This window comes from Danio rerio, chromosome 18 (assembly GCF_049306965.1).
Source record: "Danio rerio strain Tuebingen ecotype United States chromosome 18, GRCz12tu, whole genome shotgun sequence".
Lineage (NCBI taxonomy): Eukaryota > Metazoa > Chordata > Actinopteri > Cypriniformes > Danionidae > Danio > Danio rerio.
This window is the reverse complement of record NC_133193.1, coordinates 27,084,330-27,100,275: the sequence shown is the minus strand read 5'-3', so window position 1 is coordinate 27,100,275 and position 15,946 is coordinate 27,084,330. Positions and strand designations below refer to the sequence as shown.

Here is a 15,946-nt window from a genome sequence, read left to right as displayed (position 1 = left end):
AACATTACGTTGACTTAAAAGTAATGGTGCTTTGTTGCTTTTTAATGCTTTTTAAAGTAATGCTTTTCAAAGTAACATAGCTAATCACTTGTTAAAGTGTGGAGAAGTCTGCATTTGTAGTGAAAAAGTTTGTTGGCAAAAGTATCTTTTTATATATGATCTTAATTTGAACCAAAAAGGATCTCCCTCTCTCTTTCTTTATTTATTTATTTATTTTTTTATTTAATTATTTATTTATTTATTTATTCATTCATTCTTTTTCTTTCGACTTAGTCCCTTATTTGTCAGAGGTCGCCACAATGAAATAAACCACCAACTATCCCAGCATAAGTTTAACGCAGCAGATGCCCTACCAGCCGCAACCCAGTACTGGAAAACACCCTTGCACTCTCACATTCACACAAACGCTCATACACTGGACAATTTTGTTTATCCAATTCACTTGCACCGCATGTGTTTGGACCGTGGGGGAAAGGGGAGCACCTGGAGGAAACTCACACGAACACAGGGATAACATGCAAACTCCACACAGAAATGCCAACTGACCCAACTGGGACTTGACCTTCTTGCTGTGAGGCGACAGTTCTAATAACTAATCCGTGTCGCCCATTAATCCATAACTCGTTCATTCTTAAAGAATTGAATTTCATCATTTGGCTGTGGAGGCACAATCAAGAGTTTTGGGTAATTCTGTGTTCCCTAATTGATTTTTCTGTTTTACTTTCAGAGACAGTAACTATTGGCTTACTTTATATTAATCTAAAGCCACATTTGCAGCTAAAAATCTTTCAACTGGACAGAAAAAGTCACCTACAACGTGGACAGCCTGAGGGTGAATAAATGAAAAGCATTTTTTCACTTTTGGCTCAGTTATGCCTTCAAGGCCGTTCACTTCCATTAGATAAAGAAAATCCTGGAATGTTGGCTCCAGATCCTTAGTTTCTCTTCAGCTGAAGAACAAGTCACATAAACATCTTGTAACAGCTTGGTTGTGAGTAAATACAGTAACTGAATAGTGTTAGAAAACAGTGAAGTCTGTTTTATGCCAAAAGCATGAAGTGGAAATAAATTTTTGACATGATAATCATACCATTAATTTCTGTCGACTGAGTTTAACTATAGCACTGAAACGAGAATATTTCTTTAATTCTAGCTGAGCATTCCCAGATAACAAATTTAGGTTCTAATAACATCCACTTAATGTTTCAATAAATTATATATCATACTATTTTGTGAGTTAGACGCGGTGGCGCAGTAGGTAGTGCTGTCACCTCACAGCAAGAAGTTTGCTGGTTCAAGCCTCGGCTAGGTCAGTTGGTGTTTCTGTGTGGAGTTTGCATGTTCTCCCCTTATTCGCGTGGGTTTCCTCTGGGTGCTCTGCTTTCCCCCACAGTCCAAAGACTTGTGGTACAGGTGAACTGGGTAGGCTAAATTGTCTATATTGTTTGAGTGTAAATGAGTGTGTATGGATGTTTCGCTGCGTAAAACATGTGCTGGATAAGTTGTCGGTTCATTTCGCTGTGGCGACCACAGATTAATAAAGGGACTAAGCTGAAAAGAAAATGAATGAATGAATGCATTAATTATTTTGTGAAAGTTCTGTGACCTTTTAAAACATTATTGGAACATTTTGTTCACATTATTTTAATGCTCTGAGAATGTTTCCATATTGTTCTCAGTAAGTTATATAAAACGCTTTCGTGCAAGTTTTTTTATGTGGATGGTATTTTTGGGGAATGAGTTGTTTGAGTGTGCATGAGTGTGGAAGTGTGTGTCGGTAGTTTGTGGTGTAAATTTCTTTTTAATTAAGGCCTAAAAGACAATCATTGTACTCTATGTGCACAGCCAAAAATATATATTTTTATTTGTATTTTTTAGTTTTTAATGTTTGGCCATTAAGATAAAACAGCCATTTAGATAAAAAAAAGGGCATTTTTAGTGTTGTTAAAATTGTCACATGTCATTTTTAACCCTTAAGTCATCAGGAGAGTTACAATGTTATTTGAGGATTTCATTCACATTATATTAATGTTCTAAATACGTTTTTCTATCAACATTATGAAAACATTCGTCAATAACAACTAATATCCCAAAGATGTTCCTAGAATGTTGTTCTAAGAACATTTTCTATCAACAGTACAAGTACATTACAGCAATATTATTTTAATAATGTTGCATGCAAACTTTATAAAAAACAAGTAACTGAATGTTCTGGGAATGTTCCATGTTAGCTGGGTTTGAGCAAGTTATATTTATGCCAAGCTAACATGTGGTAATAGTTTGATTAAGTTGATTACATGTCTGTACTGCACTTCAATAATGCGTCAACAATTGGCATACTCCACGTGTCTTAATCCCATTTCTGTTTAGTTTGAATATGATCGCCTTCAGATTAAATGAATGAAAAATTGCAGTTTACATGGTAGACTCCTAATCAGAGTATAGTCTTCTGTCACATTAAAATTGGATTATTGGTGTCCATGTAAACATACTCATAGTTACCTACAGCTTTCACAGCCATTATGAATCAGAGACCTTTGCATCTCATTACATTAAACTCATCCCTCCGTTATTCCAGCACATTTACTTTTCTCACTGAAAGTCACACTGGAGTCATTTAGGGACTGCATTTTGCTTTTCTTTTCTTTTATGAGACCGTTACAGCTTGATATTCTTGTTAGTGATCCACTCCAGTTCATCCCAGGCCATCTGGGGTTTGTCCATTAAGTTTTACGACATGTCTCGATGTCCGAGTAAATACACACTTTCCTCTCTATCATGGCTCATTGAGTCTATTGGCCAAGACCAACAGGGAGATGTTCCTCATCTCCGCAACATGCTGGAAAAGACAGGATCGTGTTTCTGCTATTACACACACATACAACACGTTGTTTGGATGGGGAACTTTTGTACCCGGCTCACACACTAATTTGTTATTTGCTCGTGTCCAGCATGTTTATCTGCCGGGGGTGTTGGATTTCGGCTAGTATACAGATAAAAGCCTGGGAGAGAGAGAGAGAAAAGAAGAGTGCAGGGTTCACAGTGAGGGTGTGTTTGTCTATCTGTGTGTGTTTTTAGTGTGTCGGTGAGAAAGCAACAGTGTTTTTGTGTGAGTGGGTATGAGCTGATGTGATGGCGTGTTTTCCAGCAAAATGGGTGACTCATTTACATTAGGAGCATTTTTAAAAGCTGTCTGGAATTTCTGAACCGTCACTGTCGTTGGCATATGCTATGCAAATGAACAACTTACAGTAAATAGTGGCTACAAGTCAAATAAAGATGAATGTGATTCACTCCAAAAAGGAGGTTTGTTGTTTGTTCAAACTCCTTATTTAAAATGAGCTGAAACAACAAATTTTTTTTTGTAAAAACTGTCGATGAGCTCGTTGTAAACACTAGGAAAACTTTCGTTCTGTTTGCGTGTTGCGGTCGTTTCTCTGCGTTGTGATATATTTCATTAATGAAATCTTTAATTAATGAAAGCAACTGACATTGCTTTTCTTAAGTTGTGACTTAAGAACTTGTCACTCGAGATAACACTTTCAAACAAGACGCCCACCGGTAATCTTGGTGTCCTTTCAAACAGTAAGAAAAACTGTAGATACCCAGTGGTCTCGTGTCTCGTACAATTGTACGCAAAGGTAAGTGTATTCAACATTTGTGACCACTTTGGACCTCAGAGCAAGCGAATGCATCATATCACCCAGGGTACGGTTAAATATTTCAGTTTTTCCATTCCCCATGGGATGATAGGGAGTGGTGTGCAATTTTCTCACACCCAACAACCGCAGCAATCTCGGTGAGAATCCGGGTCACGGCACCATTTTTGTAGTGGTCGTTTAACTGTGTTGTCATTCATTTTCTTTTCGACTGACCCAGCTTGAACCAGTGACCTTCTTGCTGTGAGGCGATTGTGCTACCCACTGCGCCAATGTGACACCCTTCTCTGCATTGAGTTATTTTTAATCTGGTCATGCTGAGGTGATTTTTTTTTGCCCTGTAAAATACACACACTCAGGCAATCACTCACTCAGTATCAGTTGGGTTTTTCTCTTGCCTTTCTTCTCTTAACAGACAGCTGGAAAGAGGATGAGCTCTGAGTGCGCCAAAACTTATACCTCCCTCACTGCGCAATGTCAGCCGACATGCACATGTGACTCCCAACCCTGCAAAAGCGTACAACAATCTTTCAAAATAAAAGACCCTGACAAATAATATTTTTAAAATTATATAAAGAAATAATGATTTATAATCTGGTGTAACAACATACCCAGCTACATGCATGAGACCTCTCAATACTCCTACAGACAGTATCACTTGCTTTGCAGACCCACAGAGATACACCTCATTGGGACTTTGTCCAGCCGGAGGTTTCTAAATCTCCTAAAATGTCCGGGATTCAGCTTTCACTTTCTAAAACTGTCGTTAATCGTAGCCGTTTTTGTATTACCTATTTACTTAAGCCTACTTTCGATTGGCTTCATAGCTGACAGCGTGCACACAGTCAGGCATTAAATAATAAATTCTTTAATCTAAAGGACTCTTTACTATATACTCGTAGAAGACAAAATGACTGGTCTAAACCAGCTGCAAAATATATGCACACCATCAGTAATGGTTAATCAGCATATTTGCCTTATTTATACAATCTACACGTTTTAATATTGAAATTATTATAATTTCAAGAGATATTGTCTGTTTTTATTCATTTCTGTAATTTATTTCTCATTTTCTTTGACGTTTGCTTTGCTCCTGTTTGCTTTGAACTTAAAAGAGTGAGAGGAGCAGATTTTACCTGTCAGTGGGTGCACATGGCTCCTGAATAGCATAAAGGTTTATGCTATTATTTCAAGTCTTTTTCTTTTCTGTTAACCCATTGACAAGAAACAGTGTATAACAGTGTCATAATAAATAAAATTATAGTTAAAAATTAAATTGTGTTTTGTTTGTCGCATACAGTTAACTATTTATATGATGTGGGTAAATGGTGTGTTTCAATCTGGCTACCACTGCAAGTATATTTCAAACTTGTGGGAAGTACTGGGAAACAAGCTACTCTGGAAGTTCTTTAAAAAAGTAACTGAATTTTCTTTGCAATCTTTCTTTTGTTTCCAGTCCAAATATCTGCAACACGATAGCATATAACCAGAAAGAGGAAGAACCCCACATATAATAACCGGGAACAACAGCAATACAGATTATAGGGCTGTATCTGTGCTGCAGGCACTGCTAAGTTTATTTGCACTATTACTTATTACAACAAAACCTGGTCATGCTGTATTAACTACACCCAGCAGAGACATATTAACATGCATGCGTCATCTTCTTCATGTGTTCATGTCTATACTCTGCATCTGTAGGACTTTGTGTGAATGCTCACTTCATTATTCTTTGCTTTTAGGCTGTCCTGCGTCTCTGCTTGTTTATGTTTACAGTGGAACATACAAATGTGTGGCATACATATTACATCAGTTTTACCTACTTTTCCCATTTCCATTTAGATGCATGACATTTCTGTAAATGATACATGTATGGACACCAAAATTGTTGCCACATGGATGTAGTCTTAGTGGTTTTTAAGTTTATGCATATAATTTTTAAGACGAAAAAAAATTAATTTATATATATATATATATATATATATATATATATATATATATATATATATATATATATATATATGTATGTATGTATGTATGTATGTATGTATGTATGTATATATGTATGTATGCATGCATATATATATATATATATATATATATATATATATATATATATATATATATATATATATATATATATATATATATACATACATACATACATACATACATACATACATACATACTGTATATATATATTGTAGGGAAAGCTTTGGCTGTGTTTGAATGTAGCCTAATAACTATGTCAGTAGCCAGGCAAAGAGTGACTGTTCTAATACATTCAACCACACGAATGTAAACTATGGGGCTATTTACACCTGGCCACTTCATGCATTTTCTCTGATTGGATAGCTATCTGATCATGATAAGGGTATAAATGCCTTCCGAAACTCATTTGAGATGGATATCTGATCACTTAGACCATTTAAGGAGATAAAACCGGAAGACAGGTCTAAAAGCATCCGGTTGTTAAAACCACATATGTAAATTTTACTCTCCCAAAATATAAAATAAATAAATAAACATGAAAATACAGGTTTTGTCTATATGACAGTGAGATATACTAGAGGAATGCATAAGCAAAGGAAGGCCACAGGTAACAGTTTGAGGTGTTTGTTTGATTTAAATGTTTTCGTTTTTTTCATATTTTACTGTGAAATGATAAAATTAAATTAATATCAGACGGCAGCATTAACATCATAGATGCAGCACACACCTGTAAGCCATCTCTGTGAAAAGAGATGAATAATAATATAATAATAATAAAAATATAAAGTGCTGCAAATATTTGCAAAGGCACATGGTTTTGTTTTTGGGAGAGTATTTTATACACAAATTAATTTAAACCCTCTAAAGGTTTGACTGATGTCTTGCATGTCTCTATATGACAAAATAGATGTTTCATTTAGCCTATAAAGGAAGTAAGCTTCGAGCTTGCAATGTGTGCTCGTAATGATATTTTATAGCATCCATATAAAATAATTTGAATGCCAAATAAGACATATAGCTTGTGTTTCTGTAAATAATAGTATTAAATAAATAAAATGTGATGTGTCTGATGCTTTAGTTTAGTCAATGTAATCTAGATAATTTGCATATAGAGCAGGATTTGGAGATTGTTTAGCGGAGATGCATACATGCAGTCAAATATATATGAATCTGTTTTCAGAAATTAGATAGCTAGCTGGTTAGAAAAATGCATGAAGGTAGACAAACTTAAATTGTTTCAGACTCTGTTTACACCTTTATTTTATATAGTCATCCTGTTGTGATTGAATCAACAAAAATGCATAATTTTAACACTATGTACAATCAACACTTTTGCAATCCCCACCCTTTTTTTAATTTTATTTATATCAATATCTCTCTTAAATAGTGTTCCTTTGCTATAACATGGTTCACCTTTCATAGTTTATTTAGAGAAATTTGACATGCATTCTTTTGCAGCTCATTGTGTTCAGCGTCATGATTAGCGCATTATGTTCTGCTTCCTGATTGGCTGTTTTACGATTGTCAATCAGGGTGTTTTCACACCTTATTTAGTTTGGTAAAATCGCATAGTATAGGCAGGTGTCAATGTAGTAATCACACTCTAGTGCGCACCAAAAGCGGACCAAAACAGCGCATCAAGAACTTTTTAAGAGTTGGTCTAGGTATGCTTTCATGAACCCTGGAGCAGTTTGTTTATGGTGAGAACATGACCCAAATTAGAACAGACCCAACCGCAAAAAGTACTGCGCCTTTGTGGACTAATCCTACTATCATAGTCCATTGCTCTGTGCAAAAAAAGTTAGACTTCTGAACATGCTAAAGGAAGGTAGAAAATACGCAGCTGTAGGGCACCATTACGGAATGAATTAATATTAGGTTGTTAGATAAATAAAGAAGAAAAAAACACACTGACAACAGCAGCAATAGGTTTTAACAAAGATGCAAAAAGGGTTGTAACTGTCTGCAACAAGACATAAGGATAGAGTCTGCTTTAGCTTTGTGGATCACTGACTGCAGTTGGTTTCATTTCATAATACTGCACTTATTTTTCCAAGTTTGAGTGTGTTTAATCAAGAGAGAAATGTGTGAAAATGTTAATGCATGTCTGAGAAAAGTGTGTAGTGGGAGGATTTACAGCATTTAAACATCTATAATAATTGAAAAAAATAAAGCTGACTACTTTGGGGATTTCGCCTATTGCGAGTTATTTTTAGAACAAAACTCCCACGATTCGAGGGATCACTGTACTTTTCACTCATTTCTCTAAATCTGTGTTCTTTTTTAGATTATCCATCCACCTCACAGGTGTGGCATATTAAGATGCTGATTAGGCAGCATGATTATTGCACAGGTGTGCCTTAGGCTGGCCTACCATTGAAGTGAATCAGGTTGTTAATTCTGGCATATTAAATATTGGTCCACTTCTCTTTAGTGGCTTTGAGAAATTGCTGGATATTGCAAACGTAAATCCAGTGCATCCCAAACATGCTCAATGGGTGAAACATCTGGTGTGTATGTGTGCAATGCAAGAGCTGGGAGATTTTCACCTCACAGGAATTGTGTACAGATCTCCTGTGAGCTGGATGGATTATTTCAGCAAAAAAGAAGCACTCACTAACACAGATTTGTACAAATGTATGAACAATATTTGAAACAAATAGGCCATTTGTGTACATAGAAAAAGTTTTAGAACTTTGAGTTCAGGTCATGTAGTATGGGAGCATAAACAAAAGTGTTGCGCTTATATTTTTGTTATAAACACGGCCTGTTTCCCTGATGTGCATTTTCAGTAGATAAACATGTGCTTTAACCTTGATCCACCTCTATTAACGAAAAACAATCACCTGCTGTTTCATAACTAATAAACCACTGATGCATGCATTAGTGTCAAAAAAAAAAAAAAAAAAAAAACTCATCCACTCAACGCTGCGACTCCAATCACAGTCATCTGAATCAGTCTGTATGCTGTCGGCTCCAACAAAAAGCTGTGAAGTGCTCTTGGTGGAGACAGCGCTGTCTGTAACCGGCTACCGACAGAGCTCAGTCAATACATGCCACAGCCACTGGAGAGAAACTAAATGAGATTTTCTCTCAGGCTCCTTTTAACTCTTCCTTTTCCCCCCTTCTTCCCTCAGTCACTTCCTCTCTGGCACTTTCCACCCCCTCCATCTGCTGTACTGCCACTTTGACAAGCCGTCACAGTTGTCAAATAAGGATAACATGTCGAAGGTGATGTTTTTTTGAGCTCTTGTCAAAGGGGCCTTTATATGGCTCAGTTCTCAGATATCTAACAGGCCTGTTTATATGATTCTGTTTGCTTTTTTAAGATAGTAGAGGTGTATTTGCAGGTCAAACATACAGGTCTTAAAAATAAAGGTGCTTTATTGGCATCTGTGGTTTCATGAAGAAATGTTAACAACTTAGAACCATTTCCATTGCACAAGAGTTTCTTTTGATAGAAATATGTTCTTTAGATAATTTCAGTGTAAGCATGTGTTCATATGTGGCAGGTTTGGTTTTACTGAAATGAAATCTGTTGTAATTGATCTGTTAGCACATGACACATGACACGTTTTTTTCAAAACCATTTGCATTTACACATTTGTAAAAATGCTGTATTATGTATGCTAGGCCAATTTTTGGCACTATCACCTTGTTAGAAAACAGTACCTCTCAGGATGTGGCAATGATCAATGACATGATAGTATCACACAGTTGCTGCGGATTTGACGGCTGCACATCCATGATGCAAATCTTCCGTCCCACCACATCCCTAAGGTGCTCTACTTGATTGAGATCTGGTGACGGTGGAGGCCATTTGTGAACAATGAATGCATTGTCATGTTCAAGAAACCAGTCTGAGATGATTCACGTTTGATAACATGGCGTGTCATCCTGCTGGATGTAGCCATCAGAAGATGGGTACACTGTGGTCATAAAGGAATGGACATGGTCAGCAACAATACTCCGTGTGGTAGGCTGTTTCATTGACATGATGCTCAATTAGTTCTAATAGGTCCAAAATGTGCCAAGAAAATATCCCCCTCACTATTACACCACTAGCAGCAGCCTAAACCATTGATACAAAGCAGGATGGATCCATGCTTACATGTTGTTGATGCCAAATTCTGACCCAATTATCTGAATTTCACAGCGGAAATTGAGACTCATCAGACCAGGCAACATTTTTACAATATTCTATTGTCCAATTTCGGTGAGCCGTTGCAAATTGTAGCCTCAGTTTCCTGTCGTTAGCTGACAGGAGTGGCACATGGTGTGGTCTTCTGCTGCTGTAGCCCATCTGCCTCAAGGTTGGACCTGTTGTGCATTCAGAGATGCTCTTCTGCATACTTCGGTTGTAACGAGTGGTTATAGGAGTTACTGTTGCCTTTCTATCAGCTCAAACCAGTTCTCCTCTAACCTCTGGCATCAAGGCATTTACGCCCACAGATTTGCCGCTCACTGGATATTTTCTCTTTTTCGGACTATTCTCTGTAAACCCTAGAAACGGTTGTGCGTGAAAATCCCAGTAGATCAGCAATTTATGAAATACTCAGACCAGCCCGTCTGGCACCAGCAACCATGCCATGTTTAAAGTCAGTTAAATCACCTATCTTGCCTATTCTGATGTTTGAACTGCAGCAGATCGTATTGACCCTGTCTACATGCCAAAATGCATTGAGTTTCTGCCATGTGATTGGCTGATTAGAAATTTGCAATAACAAGCAGTTGGAGAGGTGTATCTAATAAAGTGGCCAGTGGGTGTATATTTAATTAACTTAACTATGCATATACAAATTATAAACTTTGCAAAATGATTGTTTTCTATTTCATCAAGCCATAAATCTCCACTTCAGTTGAATTTATGTACAAAGACCAAAAGATCACAGTAATATTCGTCTCTGTACCCTAAACATTATACTGAAATATTTGTTTCACTATTATATACAGCACTTAATTAAATACAAAAACTATCATTTAAAAAAAGGGGGAAACTATTGTTCCTCCAGTTTTTATTATAAAACTATATTATAAAACATTCAATAAAAATGAAACAATCTTAAACCCAACATCATCAATTGTTCAGATTGTTGTGCTGAAGATGTATGCAAATAAGTGCCTATTTAATTAAATGATGTCTAATTTGCATATTTAAATATAACATTATTACAAACATATATAATTTATAATGTATAGTCGAAGCACGGTTATAACTATTTGTTTTTATTTTTTTTAAAATCCTGTTCACCAGCAATATCAGCCTGCTTTTAGCACCTCTCCTAAACGAATCTGCCTTTTAGGGAAGCATTGTCGGTGTGTAGCTGCTTGTGTTTGTGCATGTATGTATATGAGTGTGTGTGTGCGTATTGTGCCTATTCAGTCCAATGGGACGACATGTTGTCACAGTGGCTTTGCTGTCACCCTTTTAACCACTGGCAAAACGCCTGTGAGCTCTACCTTTGGGCCAGGGCTAAATTTAAGTTTGCCGGTCACAGTCCTAATCAGTAGCATCAAAACAACCATTAACTGTGGATCAGTCTGCCTCTTACGATGTGCCAGATCCCAGCGGACGCCACTCATAACAGGGCCAAAGAGAGACGACAACCACACAGGAGCATTTCCCTTCAGCCCTCATGTCTGCACTGCTACAAAAGCTAACGATCACTCCTGAGCCCTCACACACACACTTAAAAACACATTCATATATCTGCGCTTGTGCAGTTATCATACGAACAGGCCAAAGCTCAAAATCACAATCATGTAGAAGAACAGCTTGATCCTGAATTGCGTCCCCTGTGGATCTCTCAGTAAATCTCTGCTCAGTTTTTTTGTTTTGTTTAAGCTTGAGGGTAAATCTGTAGTAAGTAAATTTGTGACTGAATTATCCACTAAATCACTAAAGCGGTGATCCTGATGAATAGTAAATGCAGCTGGATTTGGCATAAATGTGAAGATGGAGACTGTGAACTGAAGGCACTTTTTTAACTAGCACATGTTACCCGTGCAATTGATTTAATGTCGATTCAACATGGAAAATTTGAAACTGTAGAACTTCTTGAAAACACATGACTGTTAACTGCAACACAACTTTTTATCTGGTGGACATTCGTGAGAACATCTGTGAATGTATTTTGAAGACTATACAGTTACATTACTATTTCATTATTCAATTTCTCTACTAGAGCTATCTATCTGGTGAAATTTTATTCATATCTCAATACATGTTGCAGAAAAACAAAATTTTGCAATGTCAGATTTTTTCCAATATTGTGCACCCCTACACTGTTGTTGTATACCAAAGTTTTACATAAAATATGAAAGCATTTTAGAAATAGACAAAAAATCTTTTAAATCACAGAAATGAATGGCAATTAAAACGTTAAAATAGAAGCAGTTTAATACGCTTTAAATAATTTTTCTCAACATTAGATTTTTATAGTAGTTTTGATCAAATAAATGCAGGCTTGGTGAGCTGAAGAGACTTTTTCAAAAACATTAGAAACATTGAATGGGCAACTTTAAATTAAAAACAATGCATTTATTTATTCACAGTGGATATTTATTTTATCGCCACTGTTTGATTAATTTGGGTCTTGTGGAGCTGCGCATCAATGTATTTGCTCTGCAGTGTTTGGATTTCCAGCAGTGAAATTTAAACCACACTGAACTCAACTTAAACTTTGAAAACTGGACTGGCACAGTTTCAATTTATTAGAACTTCTATGTTAAGCTGCTTTGACACGATCTACATTGTAATTTTTGCGATTAAAGCCTTGCCATATAAATTTTTTATCAAATAAACCTGAGTTTGTCTTAGTAAGTGCACACACTCGCACACACGCACAATTTAGATGAACTTTTTAATATATTTGAAGTTTTGAACACTTTAGAACTTTGTGCAAACACACACACACAAAGACATGTAAAGCACTAATAATCACCCTATGTGTGGGGGTTGCCCCATCAGGGGTCAGTTTTGCTGTCATCTGATTTGCTTGTCACACATTCCTAAGAACATGCTCATTCAGACAACACTCTCTTTTTACATAAAAAAAAAGATACATACCAGCAACATTGTAAGTAAAACTAAACACATTAATTGGTTTTCACCCCATAATCCAAATCAGTGAATGCAACAAGTGGGTTAAACAAAATGATTGCCTATAGATAAAGAATTAAGAGCATATAGGGGAGGGGAGGACACCCTGAATGCCTCAATGCTGTTTTTGGAAGGCCATCTGCTCCTGTTCATGGTTCATTTAACAAGCTACTGGGGACGTGCCTGTTTGCACTGAAAGCAACAGGTATAAAAAGGAGCCTACACACTTTAAGGAAAGATGTCACTTTTGGCCTTTATCAAACTGATGCCACAAGAGACTCATTCAACACTACTTTCCACCCTCTCAAATTTACTTACTTGTATTTTGACCTTATAACAGAAAATAAAAATCTAAATTCCCCTAAAAACACTGCTTACTAATTGTTGTGTCTGTGTGTACATTGTTGGTCAAATTATATATAATGTTTTTTCTTACCTTCCCAGGAGTCCGTAGGTGTATTGTGAATCTGCAAGAAGTAAAGCAATCTCTCCTTTCTTCATTGTAATGGCACACTCTTCCAGGGCCTATACATCAAAATGATCACATTTCAGATTATATATACAGTTCAAGTCAGAATTATTAGCCCCCTTTTGAATTTATTTATTTATTTTAAATTTTTCCTAAATGATGTATAACAGAGCAAAGAAATTTTCACAGTATGTCTGATAAAAAAAAAAAATTCTGGAGAAAGCTTTATTTGTTCAATTTCGGCTAAAATAAAAGCAGTTTTTAATATTTTGAAAAAAAAATTTAGGGTCAAAATGATTAGCCCGTTTAAGCAAATTTTTTTTTCAAAACCTACAGAACAAACCATCATTTTACAATAACTTGCCTAATTACCCTATCCTGCCTAGTTAACCTAATTAACCCAGTTAAGTCTTTAAATGTCACTTTAAGCTGTATAGAAGTGTCTTGAAAAATATCTAGTAAAATATTATTTACTGTCATCATGGCAAAGATAAAATAAATCAGTTATTAGAAATGAGTTAATAAAACTAATATGTTTAGAAATGTGTTCTAAAAATCGTCTCTCCTTTAAACAGAAATTGGAGGAAAAACAAACAAGGGGTCTAATAATTCAGGGGGGCTAATAATTCTGACTTCAACTGTATATATCAGTCACAAGTCTCAAGAAAATTTAGGAACCTCATCTTTAACCTCAGGAAAGGTTTAACTTTCTGTCATCCTTTACTCACTTTCCTGTCGTTACAAACCAATAAGACCTTCATTCATTTTTGGGGGACAAGTAAAGACAGTTTTTTTTTTTTTTTATCTAAAAGTTTATTTACTTAAATCTTTACTATTTTTATTAAGAGAACAAAAAATAAATCCATTGGGATCAAGCCATTTAATTTTGACAATCACTTTTTTTACATATAACTTTGCAGATGCTCTAATACCATGCTTTTCAAAGCAATCCAACACAAAATTGATAAAAAATAAAAATAAATATATAAATAAATACATAGCCCTGATACTCCATAGCTCTTAATCACAACTAATAATCTCTGTTGTGTATTTAACATCATTTACTAATAGTAAGTAACTTTGGAAAAGTAGGATAGATCAATTTTTTCAAATTTAAAAATGTAAAAAATTTCCTTCGGCTTAGTCCTTTATTTATCAGGAGTCGCCACAGCGGAATAAACCAACAACTATTCCAGCATATGTTTTACACAGAGGGTGCCCTTCTAGCCTAAAGCCAGTACTAGAAACACCCATGCAGTCTCACATTCACGTACACACTCATACACTACAGACAATGTAGTTTATTCAATTTACCTGTACTGCATATTTTTGTACTGTGGGGAAAACTGGAGCACCCAGAGGAAACCCTCTTGAACACAGGGGAGAATGTGCAAACTCCACACAGAAATGCCAACTGGCCCAGCTGGGACTTGAACCAGCAACCTTTTTGCTTTGAGGTGACAGTGCTAATCACTGAGCCACCTTTTCTAAAATGATACATAATTACAATGCATTCGTTAATTTTCTTTTCTGCTTAGTCCCTTTATTAATCTGGGGTAGCCACAGCGGAATGAACCGCCAGCTTATCCAGAATATGTTTTACACAGCGGATGCCCTTCCATCTGCAACTCATCACTGGGAAACATCCATACACAGTCAGAAAACCCACGCAAACATGGGGAGAACATGCAAACTCCACACAGAAACGCCAACGCACTACCCACTGCATTACAAACCTTTTTTTTTATTTTTGTTTTTGGTTTTAGTCCAGAATTTTCATTTTGGCGCATTCATGAAAAAATAGATAACAAATGTAATTGATTCTGAAAGCTCAAATGTCTCACATGACATACAAGAATGAAGCACATTGGTTCTCACGTGTCAAGCAAGCATAGATGATCTTCTGTGACTATGATTTAATTATTTAGCTCATACAGCATTGTTTACTGATCATTGTTAATATATGCGAATAAAATATTTAATTAAATCATTTCCTCATTCTTGTATCTCATAATAAATATTTTGAGGTGCCAGAGTTTACTTAACCTCCAAGGATTTCTGTTTGAATGTGTTTGCAACAACATAAGAGTGAGTATGTGATGACAGTAGAGTCATTTTAGGGTGAACCAATCCTTCAAAGCGTTAAACAAGTTGGCAAACTAGTTTAGCCTCACTAACTTTCCACTGCGATGTGAATCAGCAAGGAGCTGACGTTTTCCCAGCCTTGAGTAAACACATACAGAACCCAACATGTGAAAACACAGGTTAATCCCTATGGAAAACTCGGTAGGCAGCAGGTGCAAGGTGACAGGCAGAATGCAGGCAGGTGTTCTAGGGCTTCTTGTGTGTGTGTGTGTGTGTGTGTGTGTGTGTGTGTGTGTGTGTGTGTGTGTGTGTGTGTGTGTGTGTGTGTGTGTGTGTGTGTGTCTGTGTGTGTGTGTGTGTGTGGCAGCCCCTCCTCTGCTAGCCTGTGTGTCTCACCTGGGTGACATCTCCCTCTCCAATAATGAAGACCAGTTTACTGTCTTTCTCCACCACAGTCCTGTCCTCAAGCACACCCTGCATTTTCAGTGTGACCTCTTGACCCCAAGCCGGGGTCAGGGCATTCTCGGGACCGGCCTGTAACACTTTTTTCTTTAGCAGACAGTCATCTAGAAGCAGGAAAACAGAGGAGGTGAAAGAAATCAGCAAGAGCCTAAAACAATAGCGTCAGACCTAAGGGAT

The 15,946-nt window shown here is 36.5% G+C and overlaps 1 protein-coding gene across 1 annotated transcript in view; it reads right to left on the bottom strand.

Annotated features, from left to right (window-relative positions):
- fkbp16 (FKBP prolyl isomerase 16) overlaps positions 1-15,946 on the bottom strand; it is a 93,010-nt gene that overhangs the window by 73,630 nt on the left and 3,434 nt on the right. The window contains exons 2-3 of the mRNA NM_001386852.1: positions 15,704-15,873; positions 13,190-13,278 (exon numbers count right to left, since the gene is read on the bottom strand). Of these exons, the coding sequence (NP_001373781.1) occupies positions 13,190-13,278; positions 15,704-15,873 (259 nt within the window). The remainder of the gene's footprint in view (positions 1-13,189; positions 13,279-15,703; positions 15,874-15,946) is intronic.